We start from the raw sequence: 21103 nt of genomic DNA on the forward strand, positions 1-21103 counted from the left end.
GGAATCGTTTGGGAGGATTTGGGAATATAATTTTAGAATTTGGGAATTATTAGTTTTCCTGTAATTAATGATTCTTTTTTCAGCGTATAGTTAGCAGGTAGGAAATTAAATCCACTTAATTTTTATGTTATTCGAAAGGAAATCATTTGGGAATTACGATAAACACGGTTTCAGAGTTTGGGAATGTATAATTAATTAATTACACCTATTTTTTAGTTGATTGATAGGTTATGTTAATTAACCGTACACCTGAACCATTAATTGTTATATAGCAGTATGGCGCCAATATTCAAATATTACTGAATAATTTATTTTATAATTTATGTAAATGTTAAGTTTTATTTTGCCTTAAAACTGTTCTTATTCAATTGGAAATCGTTTTGGTAGATTTAGGAATATAATTTGACTATTTAGGACTGATTAGTTTTAATTTAATTAATTAGTTCTTCAAAGCGTATACTTAGAAGGAAAAAAATTAAATTTTCACCATTTTTACGTTATTTGATAATAATTACATGGAGACTAATCTAATTAATTTGGGAATCACATTAAACACGGTTTCATCAGTTGGGAAAGTATAATTAATTTATTAATTACATTTATTTTTTAGTTGATTTTTTGTGGTTATATTAATGGCGGCAATATTCAAATGTTACTTCATTTACAATAATTTTGTTTTTTAATTTATGTAATTTTCAATTGATCATATAAAATTTCATACGTGAAAACGCTAACCTGATTTATTTCCTCTAATGTAGGTAGTAGGTTTCCCTAATGGGGTTAGTTTTTTATAAAATAGAATTATTTACAAATTTTTAAATTTATGTAGAAATTTATTATTTATTTATTTAAATTTATTTGTAAGAGTAGATTATTCGATTTTAATATAAGTTATGATTTTAAATCAGACCAGATAAAAATTTTGCATTTTGCACAAAATACTATCAAAAAGGTTCGTTTCCATAATGTGAAATGTAGGTAGCTTTATATAAAGGTTTTCTTCGCGACGCCAGATGTCAGCAATAGGAAAAAACATGGCCGCGCCCATATGAACAAGAAATATCGTTACCCCTTGGTTGGATTGGTCACACACTCAGGCGAAACAACAGCATTGCCAAAGAAGCACTTGAGTGGAACCCCCAAGGAAAAAGAAGGGTGGGCCGACCTCGTTATACCTGGCGAAGAACCCTGGAGCAAGAAATTACTGAAGAAGGCAAATCCTGGGGAGAAGTCAAGCCCATGGCACAGAATCGAGTTCGTTGGCAAGCATTTGTTGATGCCCTACGTCCCCCTCAGGATCATAGGACATAAATATGAAAATATATTATTTTGGAAAAGGTATTTTGGAAATTTCCAATTCAGTAATTGGATTTTAATATCAGGGTAGTCTGGATGTTGATATATCAGCATTTTAAAAACCTTATGGACTCGGATTAATATTTTTCACCAAATCAAGACACAATAAGCTTTAAAATGAGAGCAGAATCATGGAATTAGGTAAAGGAATAAGGAAAATAAGGAAGTAGGACAGAAAAAACTTGCTAGAGTAAATAATATACAAGATTACGAAATATTATATTTTTTTATTCGTATATATTTTTCTTAAGTTTTTCCCTGCTATGAATACGTTTATGTTGAATTAAATTACATTTTTTATTAAAGTTTTTGTTACAAACATCACAAGAAAACGGGACTTCCCCGGTATGAATTCGTTCATGTGTTTTTAAACTGATTCGATGCGTAAATGATTGATCACAAACTTCACAAGAAAATGGTTTTTCTCCGCTATGAATTCGTTTATGTACAATCAAATTCTGTTTACAAGTAAACGATTTATCACAAATTTCACAGGAAAACGTTTTTTCACCAGTATGAGTCCGTTTATGATAATAGAAACTGCTTCGATGAGTAAATGATTTCTGACAAATTTCACAAGAATACAGTTTTTTTCCGCTATGAATTCGTTCATGTCGAATTAAATCATTTTTTTGTGTAAAAGCTTTATTACAAATTGCACAGGAAAAAGGTTTTTCCCCCGTATGAACGCGTTCATGACGAATTAAATCATGTTTTTGAATAAAAGCTTTATCACACACTTCACATGAGAAAGGTTTTTGTACACTATGAGTCCGTCTATGTATAATTAAACAACTTTGTTGAGCAAATTTTTTATCACAATCGCGACAGGAAAATGGCTTTTCACCGCTATGCAATCGTTTATGTTGTTTTAAATTGCTTCGCGTAGAAAATGTTTTATCACAAACTTCACATCCAAATGGTTTTTGTCCACTATGAATACGTTCATGTACAATTAAATTTTGTTTGTAATTAAATGCTTTATCACAAATAGCGCATGAAAAACGTTTTTCTTCACTTTTAATATTTTCATAATTCACTTGATTATCATTTTCATGAATCCATTCATTTTTCACTTGTTTTTCTTCGATTGTACCTGCATCGTTGCTGATGTTTTCTTGTATTTCATTTTTAATTTTGCGTCCATCTTGATTTTCCAATGTATCGCTGTCAATGTCAATATCTTCAAATATTTTATTTTTAACAACTAATAATTCTATATTTAGTTCTTCTTCAACTTTAATATTTTCTTCTTTGATTTTTATATTTTCAATTTTAATATTTTCCATTTTTTATGATTTTATTCTCAAACAGAAAAGTAATCCATACCATGTAGGTATGTTCAGTTCATGGAGGTTATAAAGAAGGAGAACGATCGCTACGTGCTAAAGCATTAGCGTACCTGTCCCTGAAAATAGACCTTTTCATCGATTTGCTTTTGTTTCGGACAGTTGTCAAAAAACTATTCAAACTAAGAAACTTAAATATATTTTATCTTTTTCAAGTAGCGTTTTTTGACAAGGATAGAAGATATAAGATATGTCTTTACTTGATTGAAAACAGTCCGAAACAAAGAAGAATCATTTTGTAAATGAAAAGCCCTATTTGTAGAATTTATAGTTCATTTTTCAGCCACCAGCCGCGCTGTCGTCGGTAAGTAGTATATTAGCGCACAACAGCCCGCATTTAATGAGACAACTTACCGATCCCAGCGCTTCACTAATTTTATCCATATTTTGGGGACAATATTTTCTATTGCGATCGTTCTCCTTCTTTATAACCTCCATGGTTCACTTGTTTAGACAATCTTAAGATAATATAAAAGACAGGTATTCTAATCCTGCACTGCATGATGGGAAATGTGTTTAACTGTCAACTAAAGTACTTTCATGCTTACTTCCATATTAACAATAATAAATAATTTTATCGGGCGAGCGAAGCGAGCCAGTACTAGATTAAAATGTAACTTTTTGGTGGTAAACTTTAAAAAAAAATACAAAAGATTTAGACATGAAATGAAATGTTGCAGTTCCATATTTATGTCTAGATGTGTTATCAATCATTATTTTTAGAAAAAATTATATAAATAATAAAAAACAACAATATTTTTTATTTATTACATGTATGTCTACAATCTATATATATGCAGAGACAGTGGCACCATCTGTGAGCTACATCTAATACTAATATTTAATTGGCTGCATTTAATATTAATTTTAATGGAGTGGCCATCTGTAGATTCTTTCAAGTATTAAAAAAACTTCATAATGAAAAATACAAAAAACGTGATAACAAAACATAAACAATTAATTTTTGCAGTTCTAGAGTTAATAACTTAAAAACATTAAGTGATATTAATACAAGTAATGAAAAAATTTTAATTATAGTGATAAAATAATGATGCTAGGAAAAAAATTTTGTCATAGGTGTTCATAAAATCATTTTATTAGTCCATTTCCGGATGTGCGTCCGTCCATCCGTCTGTGAACACGATAACTCAAAAACGAAAAAAGATATCGAGCTGAAATTTTTACAGCGTACTCAGGACGTAAAAAGTGAGGTCAAGTTCGTAAATGAGCATCATAGGTCAATTGGGTCTTGGGTTCGTAGGATCCATCTTGTAAACCGTTAGAGATAGAACAAAAAATCAAATATAAAAAATGTTCCTTATCAAAAATTAAAAAACTTTTGTTTGAAACATTTTTTCGTAAACATCACTATTTACCCGCGAGGGCGCCAATTAGACGAAAATTTTATAATATGTACTATACTTGATTATCAGTTATGTATGTGTCACATGTTTGCATGTGTTATGTGATAAGGAAATCAACACTGACTATGCATGGTATTTCAATAATTAACTCAGTCAATTGTTTGTTTTCACTTGTTTTATTTTAGAAATATATATTTTATATGATACCATTCGCGAGCCATTACAAAGTTATACTTTTAGCTAGTAAAAATAATACAAGCACTGATATTTAACATTGTCTATACAGAGTATTTCAACAATTAACTCATTCAATTGTCTATTTTCACTTGTTTTTCGTCTATTTTGTATGTAATTTTTTATGAACATTTAAACTACTTAACTGTGTAAATGTTTTCTCACACAGATCACATGAATAAGGTCTTTCGCCCGTGTGAATACGTCTATGCACCGATAAATGACCGAATTGAGCAAATGTTCGATCACAAACATCACATGAAAATGGTTGTTCACCCGTATGCATTCTTTTGTGTCGATCAACACTATCTTTACGAGAAAATGCTTTCGCACAAATATCACACGAGAAAGGTCTTTCCCCGGTGTGTGTACGTTCATGTTTCGTTAATAACGATTGTTGTGTGAATTTTTTCTCACACAAATCACATGAATATGGTTTTTCTCCCGTGTGAGTTCGTATATGTTTCACTAAAGTGTTTTGTCGTGTAAATCGTCGATTACAAAAATCACAAACATACGGTTTTTCACCGGAATGTATCCGTATATGTTCGATTAAAGTATCTTTTCGATTAAATGTTTTCGCACAATAATCACATGCAAACGGTTTTTCACCCGAATGTGTACGTTTATGTTCCGTTAATTTATCTTTTCGATAGAATGTTTTCGCACATAAATCACACGCTAATGTTTTATCGTGTAAATGGATACGTTGATGCACTCGTAAATTATCGGGTCGTGTAAAGATTTTCTCACAATATTCACATGGAAAAGCACGATTATCACCGTGTGAAAAACGTTTATGATTCGTTAAAGAACTTTGTGTGTTAAAACTTTTATCACAAAAATCACATGAAAACTGTTTTTGATCGCTATGAATCCGTTTATGTTGCGTCACTATTTCACATGAAAATGGTTTTTCTCCGATGTGAAAATTCTTTCGGCGATGAATTTTCTTATGTTGATTTAAATTACTTTTGTAATTAAATGTTTGACCACAAATCTGACATGAAAACGGTTTGTTTTCCGTTTCATAATTAATCGTAAATAATGGTCCATTGATATCAATTAATTCGGGTTCTATAATTATATTTTCTTCTAGTATTTCCTGTTTAATTATTACTTGTTCCAATTGTTCGATGTTTATTTCTGGTTCGATTATAATACTTTCTTCTTCAGGTTCCATTTTAATTCTTTTATTTATAAATTCTTCATCCGTATCTGTTTCTTGTTTAATGTTTATTTCATTCATTGATAAAAAATCAATTTTATTAAAATTATTTTCCATTTTTTGTTGATTTTAATTTAAGTCAAAAGTTTCCAAACTATTTTGGTGATGACGTATACGCTTTGTAGTTTTTAATTGTTTTTCTTTGTTCGATTTCATGAATCTGTATTTAGTTGTCTCTATTTAATGATAACCAAAGAGCAAGTATAGAATAGACTGCAATAGAATATGAACATGGCAGAATCATAGACTTATGATTATTGTAGACTGTATGGGCTGGGAGCAACTAGTAGCACAAACTTTATAAACCTGTGACTAGTAAGCTGTAAAGTTCCTATAAATTAAAATCTGGATCTTTGAAAATACACTACTGGAATTGTCAACAGAGTGAGAACCACGTCTCAAAGTAGATTGACAAAGATAATAAATACCGAAGCATGGTCACAATACGCATGTCTTAACATACAACATAATATTCTGGCGCGTATTCACTTTAAATAAAGATAAAACAGTATATTTTGAAAAAAATTATCATTTTACCATTTAAAAAATTTTTTTTCATAGAATTAACACAAAATTATCTAACAATATTACTTGTTTGAACGTTAAAACAAAATAAATTTTTATGTGCAGTTGTGAATGTAAAATATAAACAGAAAATTGATGCAGCTGATTCTGGTCATACGATCATGCGCATTGAATACCATCCTTCGGTATTACGTGTTTTCCCTGTCAGTTGTTTGAATATTGTATTTTTGTCTTTGTTAATCTACTCTATGAAGCCAAAATATACATACTTGGTATACGCTGGGCTCATCTATTTAAAATATATGATCTAAGATCTGGATAGATTCATATAAGCGTGTGAGTTGGAGTGAGAACTGTCTTCTCTCTTTTACTTTCCGAGCGACAAATGGCGGCTGCTAACATACTGTCAACAAACTACAATTATAGGTTACGTTTTCAATATACAATTAAAACTACTATTACAATATCTTTGATTAAAACTATAATTTACTGAATGTGATTTTAATTATCGCTCGCTATCACTATTAATTATATAATAGTGATAGCGAGCGATGTAGGTATATACTGCTAATTAGGTATATAGAACATCCATTGCCCAAATTTCACCACGGGAATAATGATGAAACGTGCGAAATTGTGAGATCAATACCGATCTAGGGTCTGCATGCATTACAGTACACAAATTATCTTTCTTCTATCTTAAAATAGCACAATATACATGCAAAATACATATAAACAATTGAAAATAAGTCAAACAAGTGAAAGCAAACAATTGACTGAGTTAATTGTTGAAATACCATGCATGGACAGTGTTGATGACGCAATCGTTTATTTTTTGACGTCACGTAAGTATAAAGAAAGGTGGTTACTCTTAGATAGCCACACATTCATAACTGATATTCCCACATTAATACATACAATAAAATTTGCATCTTATTTGCGCCCTCGTGGGTAAACAGTATTGTTTACAAAAAAAAAGTTTCAAACAAAAGTTGTTTATTTTTGTATAAGGAACATTTTTTATATTCAAACTTTTTGTTGACAGGCAGACGGACAGACAAACGAAAATGGATTAATTAGGTGATTTTATGAACACTTATACCAAAATTTTTTTGGTAGCATCAATATTTTTAAACGTTACAAACTTGGGACTAAACTTAATATACTATGATATATTTCATGGATACATGGTATAAAAATAATTTTGTCCCGCTGGCTTGTATTAGACGAAACACTGTGAAAGTGTGAACCGTTTGAAATAGGGCTTTTCATTTACAAAATGATTCTTTTTTGTTTCGGACTGTTTTCAATCAAGTAAAGACATATCTTATATCTTCTTTCCTTGTCAAAAAGCGCTGCTTGAAAAAGACAAAATATATTTAAGTTTCTTAGTTTGAATAGTTTTTTGACAACTGTCCGAAACAAAAGCAAATCGATGTAAAGGTCTATGGCCACTTTACGATTCTATTTCTATGTTACAACTTCTATGGGAATATTTCTTTAGTTATGGAGCTCTGCTGCTCACAAGTTTTTTTATGATGGCGATCATAGAAAAATACACAAAAAATATATAAAAATTATTTCTACAACCACGTAATCAAGTTTTTGTACGGGATAATAAACAATAAATATTTCCAAATTTTCCGTATCTAAAAATTCAAAACAAAATGACAGAACGTACATCTGCTGATGAGAAAAACTATCAGCTGCTAACCAAAGATAATAATCTTGAATTACCATTAAAAACAGAAATGATAATTCAAGATAAAATCATAAAAACTAGTGAAAAATCATTTTTATGTGATTTATGTGGCAAAACATTTTCAACGCAAAGTAATGTACGAATGCATAAACGTATACATACCGGGGAAAAACCATTTTCATGTGACGTATGCGAGAAAACTTTCGTGTATCGACATCATTTACTTACGCACAAACGTAAACATACCGGGGAAAGACCTTTCGCGTGTGATGTCTGTGGAAAAACATTTACTTTAAGCAGCCATTTAATTGGTCATAAACGTATTCATACCGGTGAAAAACCATTCGCATGTAAATTTTGTGCGAAAAGATTCACTTTACAAAATAATCTAACGCAACATTTACTCACCCATACCGGAATTAAACGTTTCGAATGTGAAATCTGTGATAAACGATTCGCACAAAAAAAGAATTTAGATCATCACAAACGAACACATACCGGTGAAAAACCATTTACGTGTGAAATTTGTGCGAAAAAATTCCCATATCTTGGTAGTTTAAATAAACATAAATTAACGCATACCGTGGAACAACGAATACGTAAGAAACCAACGGGACGTAAACCAACGTTTGGAAAAAAATTATCGAAATTATTCGCATGTGATTTATGTAAAAAACGTTTTACATCGGAAAAACATTTAGCACGGCATAAAAAACTTGAAGCACAGAAATATTTATGTAAAGTGTGTTTGAAAACATTTAAACAAAAAGATAATTTAGATTCGCACATGCGATTACAGCATGTGAAAAATAAACCGTATTCGTGTGATGTTTGTAGTGCGAAATTTTTTAATCAAATCGGTTTATGTGAACATAAAAAGGTAAATTGTAGCCGCATCAATGAATGATTTTACTCGGGAGTCCTTAATAACAGCTCCGATTCGGACGATTTTTTTTTATACCTATATATTATAAATGTGAAAGTAAGCATGTATGTTTGTTCATATATCAGAATAACACATGAGCTATAATTTATAAAGATATAGATATTTAAAAAAAAAATTAAATTTAATCTATTATTATTTTAAATTTTTACAGATATCTTTAATTTATGGTTCAAAATAATGATCACAGATGGAGCAAAATGATCATTATCATTTTGAACCATAAATTAAAGATTTCTGTAAAAATTTAAAATAGTAAATGTCAAACAATTCATGGCCACCTTTTCTGATATACTCAATCAATTATGACTATTTTACAATTAAAAAAACTTGAAAACTGTGCATACCTTTTAGCTGCGTAAAAACAATCGCGTCAAGTGTTATAGAAGGGGGATAAGTGAGGTCAAGAGAGTTGGAGGCTATAAAGCTGCGGTTTTTACTTTTAAGCCCAGGGAAGTGAGCTTCTAATTCACTCTTGCATGATTTTTTTCCACAAAAAATAGATTTTAACTTTTGTTGAGGAACCCTAACTTTTTTGAAAATAAAACACAATCCATATTAATAATAATAATAATAATAATAATGTGGTTTAACCTCCGTTTCTCTGACATGTGCGCCTATAACAGAGGCCACCCACATCATTATTTGTTAATCTTTATTTATTTTAACTTCATACATGTTTACAGTTCCATTTTGATGTGGGTGGATTCGGTTACTTCGTTCTTATCCAAACGACGACAATATGATCAATTCTACCGCCCCCATTATTATTATTTTTTTAATTGTTCACACTGCCGCTGCCTGTATTCGAACCCGCAACCTAACTCTAAATAGACGACCGGTCCAAGTCTAATGCCTTAGACCGGTCGGCCATTTAGGCTCAATCCATATTAATTGCTGATAATGTAGCATTCTATAGGTGAAATAATTTTTATTAGGTGATTTAGGCTGGGCGTCGATATATCAATCAAAATCGGAGCTGTTATTGAGGACTCCTTAAGAATGTTTCAGTTTAGGTACTTTTCTTAAAAATCATCTTAGAACGTCAAGAAAAAAAACCTAAATTAAAGAGTTTTTTTACGTAAATTATGAATCCGTTGGCGAAGATAGGGAAATACTTACAGTTTTTCTTTAATTAAGGAAAATATATCACGACTACTGCAGGAGCTGTCACAGTGGTGACGAGGAGGAGACTATGTCTCATCTTCCCTGTCACTGCCCAGCTCTTGTCATGAGGAGATGGACTTATTTGCGCCAGCCTCTCTTTGACGACCTCTCCGACTTAAAGTCAGTCGACGTCAAAGCCCTCCTGCTGTTCTTAAACAGCTCCAAATGGTTCATGGAGTAGTGGCCGGGGATGGGCCAACCCATTTACGGTGTCACAACGGACCCCGTGGTCTAAGTGTGTCCCACCCCAGGACAGCCACGCTAACGGATTCGTAATTTACGTAAAAAATTCTATAATTTGATTTATTCCTGACGTTCTAAGATGATTTTTAAGTATTTAAATTGAACTTGAATCCATAATTTTAGGAACATGGAATTTTCATCGAAAATAAACAAATTAAACAAGAAAATAAAGGGAAACCGTGTTTTTCTTGGGATATTTATAATGAAAATTACCGACCTGTTGAAAATAATTTAAATAAAGTGAGAAAACCGATGGGAAATAGTTCATTTCAATGTGATTTTTGTAATAAATTTTTCACAACGAAAAGACATTTAGTTGTACACCAACGGATCCATTTAGGAATTCGACCGTTTTCATGTGATTATTGTGAGAAAACATTTACGCAAAAAGCTGGTTTAGATAATCATATACCAACGCATACAGGTGAAAAACCATTTTCATGTGATCTTTGTGCGAAGAAATTTGCTCGACAAACGGCATTATCGATACATAAACGAGTTCATACCGGTGAACGGCCGTATGTTTGTGATTTTTGTGAGAAAGCTTTTCGGCAAAAAGGTGCTTTGGATACGCATAAAAAAATTCATAGCGGTGAAAAACCATATGTGTGTGAGATTTGTAATAAAACATTTATACGGAAAACGAGTTTATTGAAACATACAAAGGCTAGCTGTGAAAAGTATCGATTGAAGCAAACAAAATTGGAAAATATGAAAATTGAAGATTCAAGTGGTGATGCTGAAGATAATTTTAATGTGGATGATTACGTTGAAGAAGCTTTTAGTGAAGAGGAACCTACAATCAGGTATTTTCATCACATGAAATATTTTAGACATATTTTCCCCAAAAATGTACCCTCTCTAGCCTATAGTATTCCTGGTGTTTTCACGCAGCAGGCTCCTCTTTTCCACTGGGTATTTAAAGTGTCGAATTAACCCATGTCGAAGCCTCTAGACAATGCAGTTCTCACCGGGATGTGAAAATCATAGAGCGCCGTTTTTTTAGTCTTCGTAAATCACCTTATGTGTTTCTCCCGAAAAAATAGATGGAAAATTTTAAAGACCCGGAGTATTGTTTTAATTACGAGTTGGTTGGGTTGAGTTTGTCGACTATAGTGGAGTTTGTGGGGTTCTGTAGTTTTTAGCTCTTGCGTTTAAAAATGGGACACTATTACATAAATTTTTTTTCGGTCTATTTTTCCTAAATCTAGAAATATCTAAAAGAGTACCGCTTGACACTGAATAACACTGTCTGACTGATCTGGGTACCGGGCCAATCTGGCGCTAAAAGCAACAGAATAGTTGACATGAGAAGGGTCGTCTCAAACATCCCTTTCACTTGAGCTTTTTCCATAGCAAGATACTCCGTAATTTATAGAATCAAGGAATAACTACGGCAAGCCCATTCTTCAAACTGCATGCCCTGCGCAAAGTTCCTTGATTATGTACATTACGAAGCATCTTGCTATGGGTATGTCGGGCTCAGTTGAAAGGGATGTTAAATACGACCCATCTCGTTGCAAGGAATCCGCTTCTTCATTTCCTTTAATGCCAGATTGGCTCGGTACCCAGATCAGTCTGACTATGTTATTTAGTGCCAGGCGGTAGTCTTTTATGAAGATATTTCATGTCAAACATAAAAGATAAGAAGAATAAAATCCCATTGGTCTGAGTACAATCGCAGGCGTTCCGAAGTTCTCATATCACTTCCAAAGGCCTCTGTTCGAAAAGTTGTTGCGGCTATCACAGGACACTGGTTGGGCGGCAAGCATGCTGAACGCTTAGGCCTGACAGTGTATCACGACTACTGCAGGAGCTGTCACAGTGGTGACGAGGAGGAGACAATGTCTCATCTTCAAACGTCAAAGCCCTCCTGCTGTTCTTAAACAGCTCCAAATGGTTCATGGAGTAGTTGCCGGGGATAGGCCAACCCATTTACGGTATCACAAGGGACCCTATGGTCTAAGTGTGTCCCACACCAGGACAACCACTCTAACCTAACCTAACCTAAATCCCATTTCAGTAAAATCAAGAGGAATTTCTCCTTCTATTTTAGTCCCATTTAGTCTCAAAAACTTACTTCAGATAGATCAAAGACTTTTGACTCATCTAGAGTAGTTGTATTTATAATAATTTGTAATTTTTTTTGTCTCTCTTAGTGTCAAAGATCCAATTGCTGAGGAAAATACAACCGGAAACTGCAATTATTCTATGTTAGAAGAAACGAAGACAGAACTTGTTGAACAAAAACCAATCTATAACGAAGAGAAACCTGCAGAAATATTCGATAAAACGAAACAAGAAAATGTTTTAATTGATCAAAAAGAAGAAAAACCAACGGAAGTATTCACGAAACCTATTTCCGTTAAACCGAAACGAGTCAAAGATAGACCATTCCCTTGTGATATATGCGATAAAAAATTTATTCTTTTAAGCAGTTTACTAATTCATAAAAAAATGCATACCGAACCAAAACGTTTCTCGTGTGATTATTGTGATAAAACTTTTACCCAACAAGTTAGCTTCAATAATCATCAACGGATTCATACCGGCGAAAAACCGTTCTTATGTGACATTTGTGGTGCAAGTTTTGGCTACCAAATTCATTTAATCAATCACAAACAAAAACATTTAGATGATAAAATCCCACTTCAAACATTTACCAATCAATATATTCAATATTTTCCATGTGACGTGTGCGGGAAAGTTTTCACTCAACAAAGTAAATTAACGAAACATTCTCGAATTCATTCAAAAAATTTCCCTAGTAAAATATTAACCAATCAAAGAGTTCAACAAGTTTCGAGTAAAACCTTTCCTTGTGATATTTGTGGTAAAGTATTTACGACTCAAAGTAATATGGTTAGCCATAAAAAAGTACATAATCCAGAAATACTCGCTTGCGATCAATGTGATAAAACGTTCACTCGGGAAAGTAATTTACGTGTACATAAAAGATTACATACCGGGGAAAAACCGTTCGCTTGTGATTTATGTGATAAAACATTTAGCCATCGAAGTACATTCGTTTATCACAAACAAAAACATTTAGGTGAAAAACCATTTTCCTGTGATATTTGTAACAAAACATTCATGCATGCGGTTCATTTGGATCGACACAATCGCAGTTTACACACCAAAGAGAAGCCATTCGAATGTGATATTTGTAAGAAAACATTTATCGATAAAGGTGCGTTAGTTTCGCATAAACGAAGTCACAGCGATGAACGTACGTTTGTTTGTGATTTTTGTGAGAAACGATTTAAATCGAGCAGTAATTTACAAAATCATCGACGTATCCATATTGGGAAATTTTATTCGTGTGATTTATGTGATAAATCGTTTACACAGAATGTTGCATTAAAGAATCATAAACGAACTCATACGAAAGAAAAACCATTTTCGTGTGATGTTTGTGATGAAAAGTTTGCTCGACGTGATGTTTTAAAGAAACATAAATTAAATCATACTGAATAAAAAAGAAAAAAAGATGAAGTGAACCTAAGACAGGGATGTGGTAAAAGCCTAGGTTAGGTTAGGGTTATATTGGCTGTCCACGAAGGACACACTTAGGCACTACACCACGTAACGCGGACGGAATTGGCTACGCCTTAATCAACTGAGCTAATAGGGCGTTATAGTCTAATCAAATTAAGATTTTACGAAGAATTAATTCCCAGCAAACTGGAAATTCTGAACGCCTGGGCCTGGCAGTGTATCACGACTACTGCAGGAGCTGATGAGGAGGGGGAGATTATGTCTCATCTTCTCTGTCACTGCCCAGCTGTTGCCATAAAGAGATGGACTTATTTGAGCCAGCCTCTGTTTGACGACCTCTCCGACCTAAAGTCCGACGACGTCAAGATAGCAGGAGGGCTTGAGCCAGCCTCTTTTTTACGACCTTTCCGACCTAAAGTCCGACGAAGTCGAAGGTAACAAGAATGCTTGAGGCAGCCTTTCTTTGACGACCTTAAGTCCGTCGACGTCAAAGCACTTCTGTTGTTCTTAAACAGCTCCAAATGTTTCATGAATTAGTGGCCGGAGATGAGCCAACCCTTTTTCAGTATCACAACGGACCCTAAGGTCTAAGTGTATCCCATCCCAGGACAGCCTTTCTAACCTAACCTAATTTAAGCTGGAAATCGTTTTAGTATCTTCATTTGGTCCTAAATGCGTGTAATTCGAATTTGCACCATTCCTGGAGGTATGCATAACTTTTGAAAGCCAAATAACCACGAAATTTAAAGAAAATGTGCAGTTTTTTACAAATTAAAAAAAAAAAAACTATGCAACAAATAAAAAAAGTTAATTTTACGGTTTACGGGTGTCCGGGTCACGGAGATAATAAACTGTATGTGACTAACTCATAGCGATAATAACATGGCCGTAAACGCTTGATCGCTTTAGAGAGAGGGCGTAAAGCGATCTTCGATATCCCGGCTTATGAATAAAATATGGTATAATTATTCGTTCTTAAACTTTAATTATCCTGTTTTGTGGCTGCGTAAATTTTAAATATTGTTGATACTTGGTGTGTTTCTATAAATAAAAAAATTTTAATTAAACAATTGTATTTTTTTTTGTATGTTCCAGTCTTTCCATTTTAAATTTCAACTTATTCATTTGTTGGAGAAAAAATGATAAACAGGGTATTATATCGTTAGTCAAAAATAAATCATGAAATTTGAAAAATTAAAATTTATGTAAAAATATACTTAAATATTCTGATTTCGAGTTATAAAAGCACATTTTTATTTTAAAATATTAAAATTAAAAATCTTAATTTTTAAACTGTATATCACGTGACCTAAAATGCGGGTAAGCCTTGCTGTGATGTCATAGCGGTATAATATATCCATATGTAGACAGCTGGGTATAATATATCCATAGATAATAAGTATTTATATTTATTATAATCAGATGTCTATGAACATATCTGTCAAAATTATTTGTGTTATTTCGTATAGTGATACCCATATTACGTCATCAAATTGAATGCCCGCGTTTTTGACAGGTTTAAAATTGAATTTAAATTTTTGGCAATAAAGCGTGTGTATTTTTCCGAAATAAATTTTTTCAAAAATAGTGGAATACCCTTTTGTGATATATTTTTTGAGTTTTTGCATATCATAAAAATTATAAGTTTATCGAGCACAGGGAGTTTGCGAAATTCAGTTTAGCACAAAAGTTTTGTCCTGAAGGATAGTAAAGCCTCACCCTGAACAAAAGTCAGTATTTAGGTTCGTCAATATAATAAACAGTTTTTATAACAAGTGAAATTTACAAAATTTTTAAAAAATCCCATAAACATTTCACTTACACTTGAATCATATCCAAGAACACTTTACAATAAATTACTTTCGTCCTTAATGCTTTTTCCAAACTGAATCGATTTTGAAGATCATTGTCAATTTTTTAGTTGTTTCTTGTACGGAACCCTGAACTCGCACTTGAAACATATCTAAAAACACTCTCCATTAAATTACCTATCATACGATACAAAACACAAATTAAAATCGGTTTATCCGTTTAGGATTTCTTAATAGGAAAGTTCTATTGGTTTAGGTCTGCTGCGAAAAATAAAAAAATAATTGTTCAATTAAAAAAATTGAATATGTTGTAAAAATTTATTTTAAATTTAAATACAAACAAGTGAAAACAAACAATTGACTGAGTTAATTGTTGAAATACCATGTATAGGCAGTGTTGATAACTCTGTCACATTTCACATACATACATATCTGACATATTTAACTGATATTCTCATATAATGCGCAAGTGTTGATGCGCAGTCGTTTGTTTTTTTTTGACGTCATGTAAATAACAAAAGATATTCACTTTGATATTCCTATATTAATTACATACTATAAAATTTGTACCTAATTAACGCCCTCGTGGGTAAACAGTGATGTTTACAAAAAAATGTTTCAAACAAAAGTTATTTATTTTTTTGTAAGGAACATTTTTTACATTTAAACTTTTATTCTATCTCTAACGGTTTACAAGATGGGTACTACGGACCCATGACCCAATTGACCCATGTTGCTCATTTACGAACTTGACCTCACTTTTTACGTCCTAAGCACGCTGTAAAAATTTCAGCTTGATATCTCTTTTCGTTTTTGAGTAATCGTGACCACAGACGGACGGCCGGACAGCCGGACGGACGGACAACCGGAAATGGATCAATTAGGTGATTTTATGAACACCTATACCAATTTTTTTTTTGTAGCATCAATATTTTTAGGCCTTACAAACTTGGGACTAAACTTATAATACTATGTATATTTCATATATACATGGTATAAAAATTTGGTATTCTCTAGCAAAATATTCCGGTACAAAACAAATTAGTGGATTTTACATCTGTAATTTTAGGCCATCAAGGTTTGCGGTAATCGAAGTACATTGGAATGTTAATACTAAGTAGCGACTGTATGTCCTCGTAAAACTTTAATTTTCACTCCTAGCAATACTTTCGTAAAGGTTACCCTCTAGAATTTTATGAAAGAGGTTAATTAACTCGATAAATGTTAATTTACATGAAAAAAGATTACCATAAATAAAATAATTTTTCGTGTAAAATCGTTATTTATCGAGAAAATTGGCTTCACTCGTAAAATTCAGACGTAAGAAACTTAATTGAAATCTTTAAATCTTCGTTACTCAAGTAACTCTTTTTTTTTCATACCATTTCTGAAACGACTGTTCATCATGCTTCCATATATTGGAAATTTTGTTTTATAATCGTCTAATTTTAGAATCTGCACTATATTTTCGTTCCTCAAACATATTGCTAATGAAAGAGTATTCTTTGTCAAGATATCATAAAATGAAATATTATAATTATTCTTCTCGCTCTTCATGCTTGTTATCTCATTCTCACAGTTTTTCTGAAAATCAGCATAGGAAATTTCATCAACTGAAAGCAAATTTCGTTGATTAACATATAAATTTGCGGTTTTCATTTGAACTATGTGGCGTTTAAGAATTTCAATAGTTTCAGCAGTTTTAGCATAATCAAGAGGTGTAAGATCGTTGTAAGTCATAATATTGATATCAGATCCATACTCCAAGAGAGTTGTAACAAATTCATTATGCCCTTCGTTAGATGCAATGTGGAGTGCTGTTTTGCCATCCTTGTCTCTAGAATTAATATCACAGCCATACTCCAAGAGAGTTGTGATAACTTTAAAACGCCCTTCGTGAGATGCAATGTGGAGTGCTGTTTTGCCATCTATATCTCTACAATTAATATCAGCACCAAATTTCAAGAGAGTTTCAATGATTTCCTGTTGACCTCTTTGAGCACTGAAATACAGGGGTGTAATATTATATTTAGTTTTAGAATCAACTTCGGCACCACGTTCAAGCAATAGTTTTACAATATCGTTGGAACCTTCTAGTGTTGCCATGTGCAACGCTGTTAATCCATTCCGTTCCCCAGCATCTACGTCAACTTCTTTATTCAAAAGCATTTTACAAATTTCTACATTTTTTCTTCGTGCAGACATATGGAGTGGTGTCTCGAAATTTGTTTTTTCTCTAACATTGACATTTGCATTATATTCTAAAAGAACTTCAACAACTTGTGAATATCCATTGTAGACAGCAAAATGAAGTGGCGTATCACCACCTCGAGTTTCAGCGTCTACATTAGCACCATGATTAAGAAGCAGTTTAGTAATTTTCGTCTTTAGATTAACATAAGAATCTCTATCAAGAGATCTATTAGAAACTTCATAACAATCACTTACAGTTAAAAGCAATGCTGTGTCACCGTTTTCATCGGTAGCGTTAACATCAGCATTATGTTGCAAAAGAAGTTCAACGATTTCCGTGCATCCCCTATTAACAGCAATATACAATAAGTCGGGATAATCTTTAACATTTGCTCCATTATCTAAAAGTAGCTTGGTAATTTTTAAATTTTCCTTTTCAAAAGCATAAAATAGTGGGGTTTTTCTGCCTTTGTCTTCAGCATTTATATCAGCTTTATATTTTAAAAGTAATTCAATAATTTCTAATCGATTAAATTGAATCGCAACATAAAGTGGAGTTTGACCATAACGATTTTTACCATTAATATCAGCATTATGTTGCAAAAGAAGTTCAATGATTTCCGTGCATCCCTTATTAACAGCAATATACAATAAGTCGGGATAATCTTTAACATTTGCTCCATTATCTAAAAGTAGCTTGATAATTCTTAAATTATGATTATCAATAGCATAAAATAGTGGGGTTATTCTGTCTTTGTCTTCAACATTTACATCAGCTTTATGTTTTAAAAGTAATTCAGTAATTTCTAATCGATTAAATTGAATCGCAACATAAAGTGGAGTTTCACCATAACGACTTTTACCATTAATATCAGCATTATGTTGCAAAAGAAGTTCAACGATTTCCGTGTATCCCCAAATAACAGCAATATACAATAGGTCGGGATAATCTTTAACATTTGCTCCATTATCTAAAAGTAGCTTGGTAATTCTTAAATTATGATTATCAATAGCATAAAATAGTGGGGTGTTTCTGTTTTTGTCTTCAACATTTACATCAGCTTTATGTTTTAAAAGTAATTCAGTAATTTCTAATCGATTATTTTTAATCGCAACATAAAGTGGAGTTTCACCATAACGACTTTTACCATTAATATCAGCATTATGTTGCAAAAGAAGTTCAACAATTTCCGTGTATCCCCAAATAACAGCAATATACAATAGGTCGGGATAATCTTATAACATTTGCTCCACTATCTAAAAGTAGCTTGATAATTCTTAAATTATGATTATCAATAGCATAAAATAGTGGGGTGTTTCTGTTTTTGTCTTCAACATTTATATCAGCTTTATGTTTTAAAAGTAATTCAGTAATTTCTAATCGATTATTTTGAATCGCATGACAAAGTGGAGTTTGACCACGCCAATTTTTAACTTTAACATCAGCTTCATGTTTTAAAAGTAATTCAGTAATTTCTAATCGATTATTTTTAATCGCATCACTAAGTGGAGTTTCGCCACAGGAATTTTGAGCATTAATATTAGCACCTCTGACTAGAAGCATCTTCATAATTTCTATGTCACCATTTATAACAGCAAAATGAAGGGGAGTCTCAAAAGAGTTTTTATAATTGTATGTTTTACTGTTGACTTCAGAGCCGCTTGTTAAAAGTAATTTAGCAATCTCCGAATGTTTATTATCAAGAGCATCACAAAGTAAATCATATCCTTTTGGCGATGATTCTGAATATGACAGCCCGTAAGAATTTATTAACTCCCTTACTGTTTCCAGTTTTCCATGACGAATCGCATCAATTAAACGGCACCTTATATCCGGATTATCCATAATTAAAGCACTAAAAATTATAACATTATTAAATTAATAACATATCAACATATTATAATTTATATTTCCCATTTTACCTCTGGATTTTAATCAGATTTTAAACAAATAAGATGATATATTTTATCTACAAAATTATTATTTAAGTCAAACTAGTTTGAGCTCTATATCTTCTATAAATATATAGGAGACTTCCTATAGATATAGATAGATAGATAGTCACTCATCACGATATCTCTGGAACTATAAGACCTAGAGACTTGAAATTTGGCAGGAATATTCCTTTTGCCAAGTAGAGGTCAGCTAAGAACAGATTTTACGAAATTCCACCCACAAGGGGGGTTGCGGGGGTGTTCATGAATAAAAAATTCAATTTTTCAATTATGGATTTTAATAGTTCAAAACTTGGTCAGAATGTTTTAAATTACATTTAGAAATTTTTTTAACCTTCGGAGGATAGAAAGGTGTAGCGAGAAAGTGGGAAGGAAATATCGAATATTTACAAATATACCTAAGTGGGGTATCAAATAAAAGAGCATGACGTGTACATTACAAAACTGTTATCCAACACAAGGAAATGTGGAGGGAGGGGTGCAAGTGGGGATGTTGCCTTTACGCCACGCAAAGCGGGCGGGTAACAGCGAGTTTTTAATATTTTTTCAAGGTTTAATGATGGATGCCATGTCAAATTCGGCAGTACATCTAATTAATTTTTATAGAGAATCATACATACTAATATTTTTTTTAGTAATTATAAGTATGAAATAATTAATATTGTATCTTTAATTAATTATTTATCATAAAACAAGTATGTAATTTAAATGACATAAAAGTATGACTTTCCTAAAATTGAACTCAAATATTTGTACAAAAACCACAGTAACGACCAATTTTTTTTGCATAAAATAATTCGGTAAAATGATTCAGTCAATATAGACGAAAAAAAGGCCGGACCTGGAAAAAATTACAATACTGACTCTGAAGTTATAGATCGTTAGGGGGGCATGTAAATAACTTTAAAAAAAAATTAAGAGAATTTTTCGTTCCGCTGTTTTTGAGAAAATCCAAAAAAATGGGGAAAAAAAAATTTGGAATGCGTTTTTCTCGGAATCTATTGATTTAAGGGAAAAATTTTTCAAATAAAAAATGTAGAAGACATTGTCAGCTACATTTTATGTCATTGGAGCAACGTCATACGAGTTAAATTACAAAAAGTAGATGGCGTTAAAGTATCAAAAAAAGGGTTTTTCACGATTTTCATTAAGAAAAAATGATGTTTTTGTAAAAGTGTAAATGAAAAAGTTGTTTGACTCAAAATTAGCTTCAACTTTTATTTAAACAATTTTTATGAAAAACTTACCGTTTCCGAGCTATAGTAAAACAATGTATGTTTAAAATAAACCAAGAAAATAAAAAGGAAATCAAGTACTCCTTTTCAAAATTTTAAAAAACTTAACTTTCAGATTTTTTAGCAAGCTGTATTTCAAAAACGGTAAGTTTTACAAAAAAATTGCTTAAATAAAAGTTGAAGCTAATTTCGAGTCAAACAACTTTTTCATTTACACTTTTACAAAAAAATCATTTTTTCTTAATGATAATCGTGGAAAATCCTTTTTTTGATACTTTAACGCCACCTACTTTTTGTAA

At 32.0% G+C, this 21103-nt stretch overlaps 5 protein-coding genes across 5 annotated transcripts in view; 3 read left to right on the forward strand and 2 right to left on the reverse strand.

Moving 5' to 3' along the window:
* LOC123290472 (serine/threonine-protein phosphatase 6 regulatory ankyrin repeat subunit B-like) overlaps positions 1 to 16513 on the forward strand; it is a 38729-nt gene extending 22216 nt beyond the window's left edge. Inside the window, exon 3 of the mRNA XM_044870680.1 lies at positions 16490 to 16513. The gene's annotated coding sequence lies outside the window, so the exon portion shown is untranslated. The remainder of the gene's footprint in view (positions 1 to 16489) is intronic.
* LOC123306173 (zinc finger protein 271-like) lies at positions 731 to 5587 on the reverse strand. Its single transcript, XM_044888071.1, has 3 exons — positions 4416 to 5587; positions 1619 to 2645; positions 731 to 771 (listed from the first exon to the last, which is right to left on the reverse strand). The coding sequence occupies exons 1-3, from the start codon at positions 5550 to 5552 to the stop codon at positions 731 to 733; spliced, it is 2205 nt and encodes a 734-aa protein (XP_044744006.1). The 5' UTR covers positions 5553 to 5587.
* Positions 7646 to 10324, forward strand: LOC123306176 (gastrula zinc finger protein XlCGF7.1-like; the record flags this gene model as incomplete). Its single annotated transcript, XM_044888074.1, has 2 exons — positions 7646 to 8638; positions 10235 to 10324. Coding segments are annotated over exons 1-2 (1005 nt in total), but the record flags the coding sequence as incomplete, so codon positions are not given.
* LOC123290473 (gastrula zinc finger protein XlCGF26.1-like) lies at positions 10337 to 14162 on the forward strand. Its single transcript, XM_044870681.1, has 2 exons — positions 10337 to 10917; positions 12271 to 14162. Exons 1-2 carry the CDS (start codon positions 10364 to 10366, stop codon positions 13586 to 13588), a joined length of 1872 nt encoding a protein of 623 aa, XP_044726616.1. The 5' UTR covers positions 10337 to 10363; the 3' UTR covers positions 13589 to 14162.
* LOC123306180 (ankyrin-1-like) lies at positions 16401 to 20205 on the reverse strand. Its single transcript, XM_044888079.1, has 4 exons — positions 20190 to 20205; positions 19537 to 19629; positions 18857 to 19469; positions 16401 to 18810 (listed from the first exon to the last, which is right to left on the reverse strand). Exons 3-4 carry the CDS (start codon positions 19457 to 19459, stop codon positions 16774 to 16776), a joined length of 2640 nt encoding a protein of 879 aa, XP_044744014.1. The 5' UTR covers positions 19460 to 19469; positions 19537 to 19629; positions 20190 to 20205; the 3' UTR covers positions 16401 to 16773.
* Between the last annotated feature and the right edge of the window lie 898 nt (positions 20206 to 21103).

The sequence above is a fragment of the Chrysoperla carnea genome, chromosome 1 (genome assembly GCF_905475395.1).
Source record: "Chrysoperla carnea chromosome 1, inChrCarn1.1, whole genome shotgun sequence".
NCBI lineage: Eukaryota > Metazoa > Arthropoda > Insecta > Neuroptera > Chrysopidae > Chrysoperla > Chrysoperla carnea.

Excerpts from the sequence above, each read along its gene's own strand:
- LOC123306173 (XM_044888071.1), bottom strand. The coding sequence starts at position 5,552 with ATGAATGAAATAAACATTAAACAAGAAACAGATACGGATGAAGAATTT. Across the intron at positions 2,646-4,415 it reads ATGTTCATAAAAAATTACAT|ATGGAAAATATTAAAATTGA; the intron begins ACAAAATAGACG and ends AAATCATAAAAA. Across the intron at positions 772-1,618 it reads TCAACATAAACGTATTCATA|GGAAACCTACTACCTACATT; the intron begins GCAGGGAAAAAC and ends TAACCCCATTAG.
- LOC123290473 (XM_044870681.1), top strand. The coding sequence starts at position 10,364 with ATGGGAAATAGTTCATTTCAATGTGATTTTTGTAATAAATTTTTCACA. Across the intron at positions 10,918-12,270 it reads GAAGAGGAACCTACAATCAG|TGTCAAAGATCCAATTGCTG; the intron begins GTATTTTCATCA and ends TGTCTCTCTTAG.
- LOC123306180 (XM_044888079.1), bottom strand. The coding sequence starts at position 19,459 with ATGGATAATCCGGATATAAGGTGCCGTTTAATTGATGCGATTCGTCAT. Across the intron at positions 18,811-18,856 it reads TTTTAGATAGTGGAGCAAAT|TACACGGAAATTGTTGAACT; the intron begins GTTATAAGATTA and ends GTTATTTGGGGA.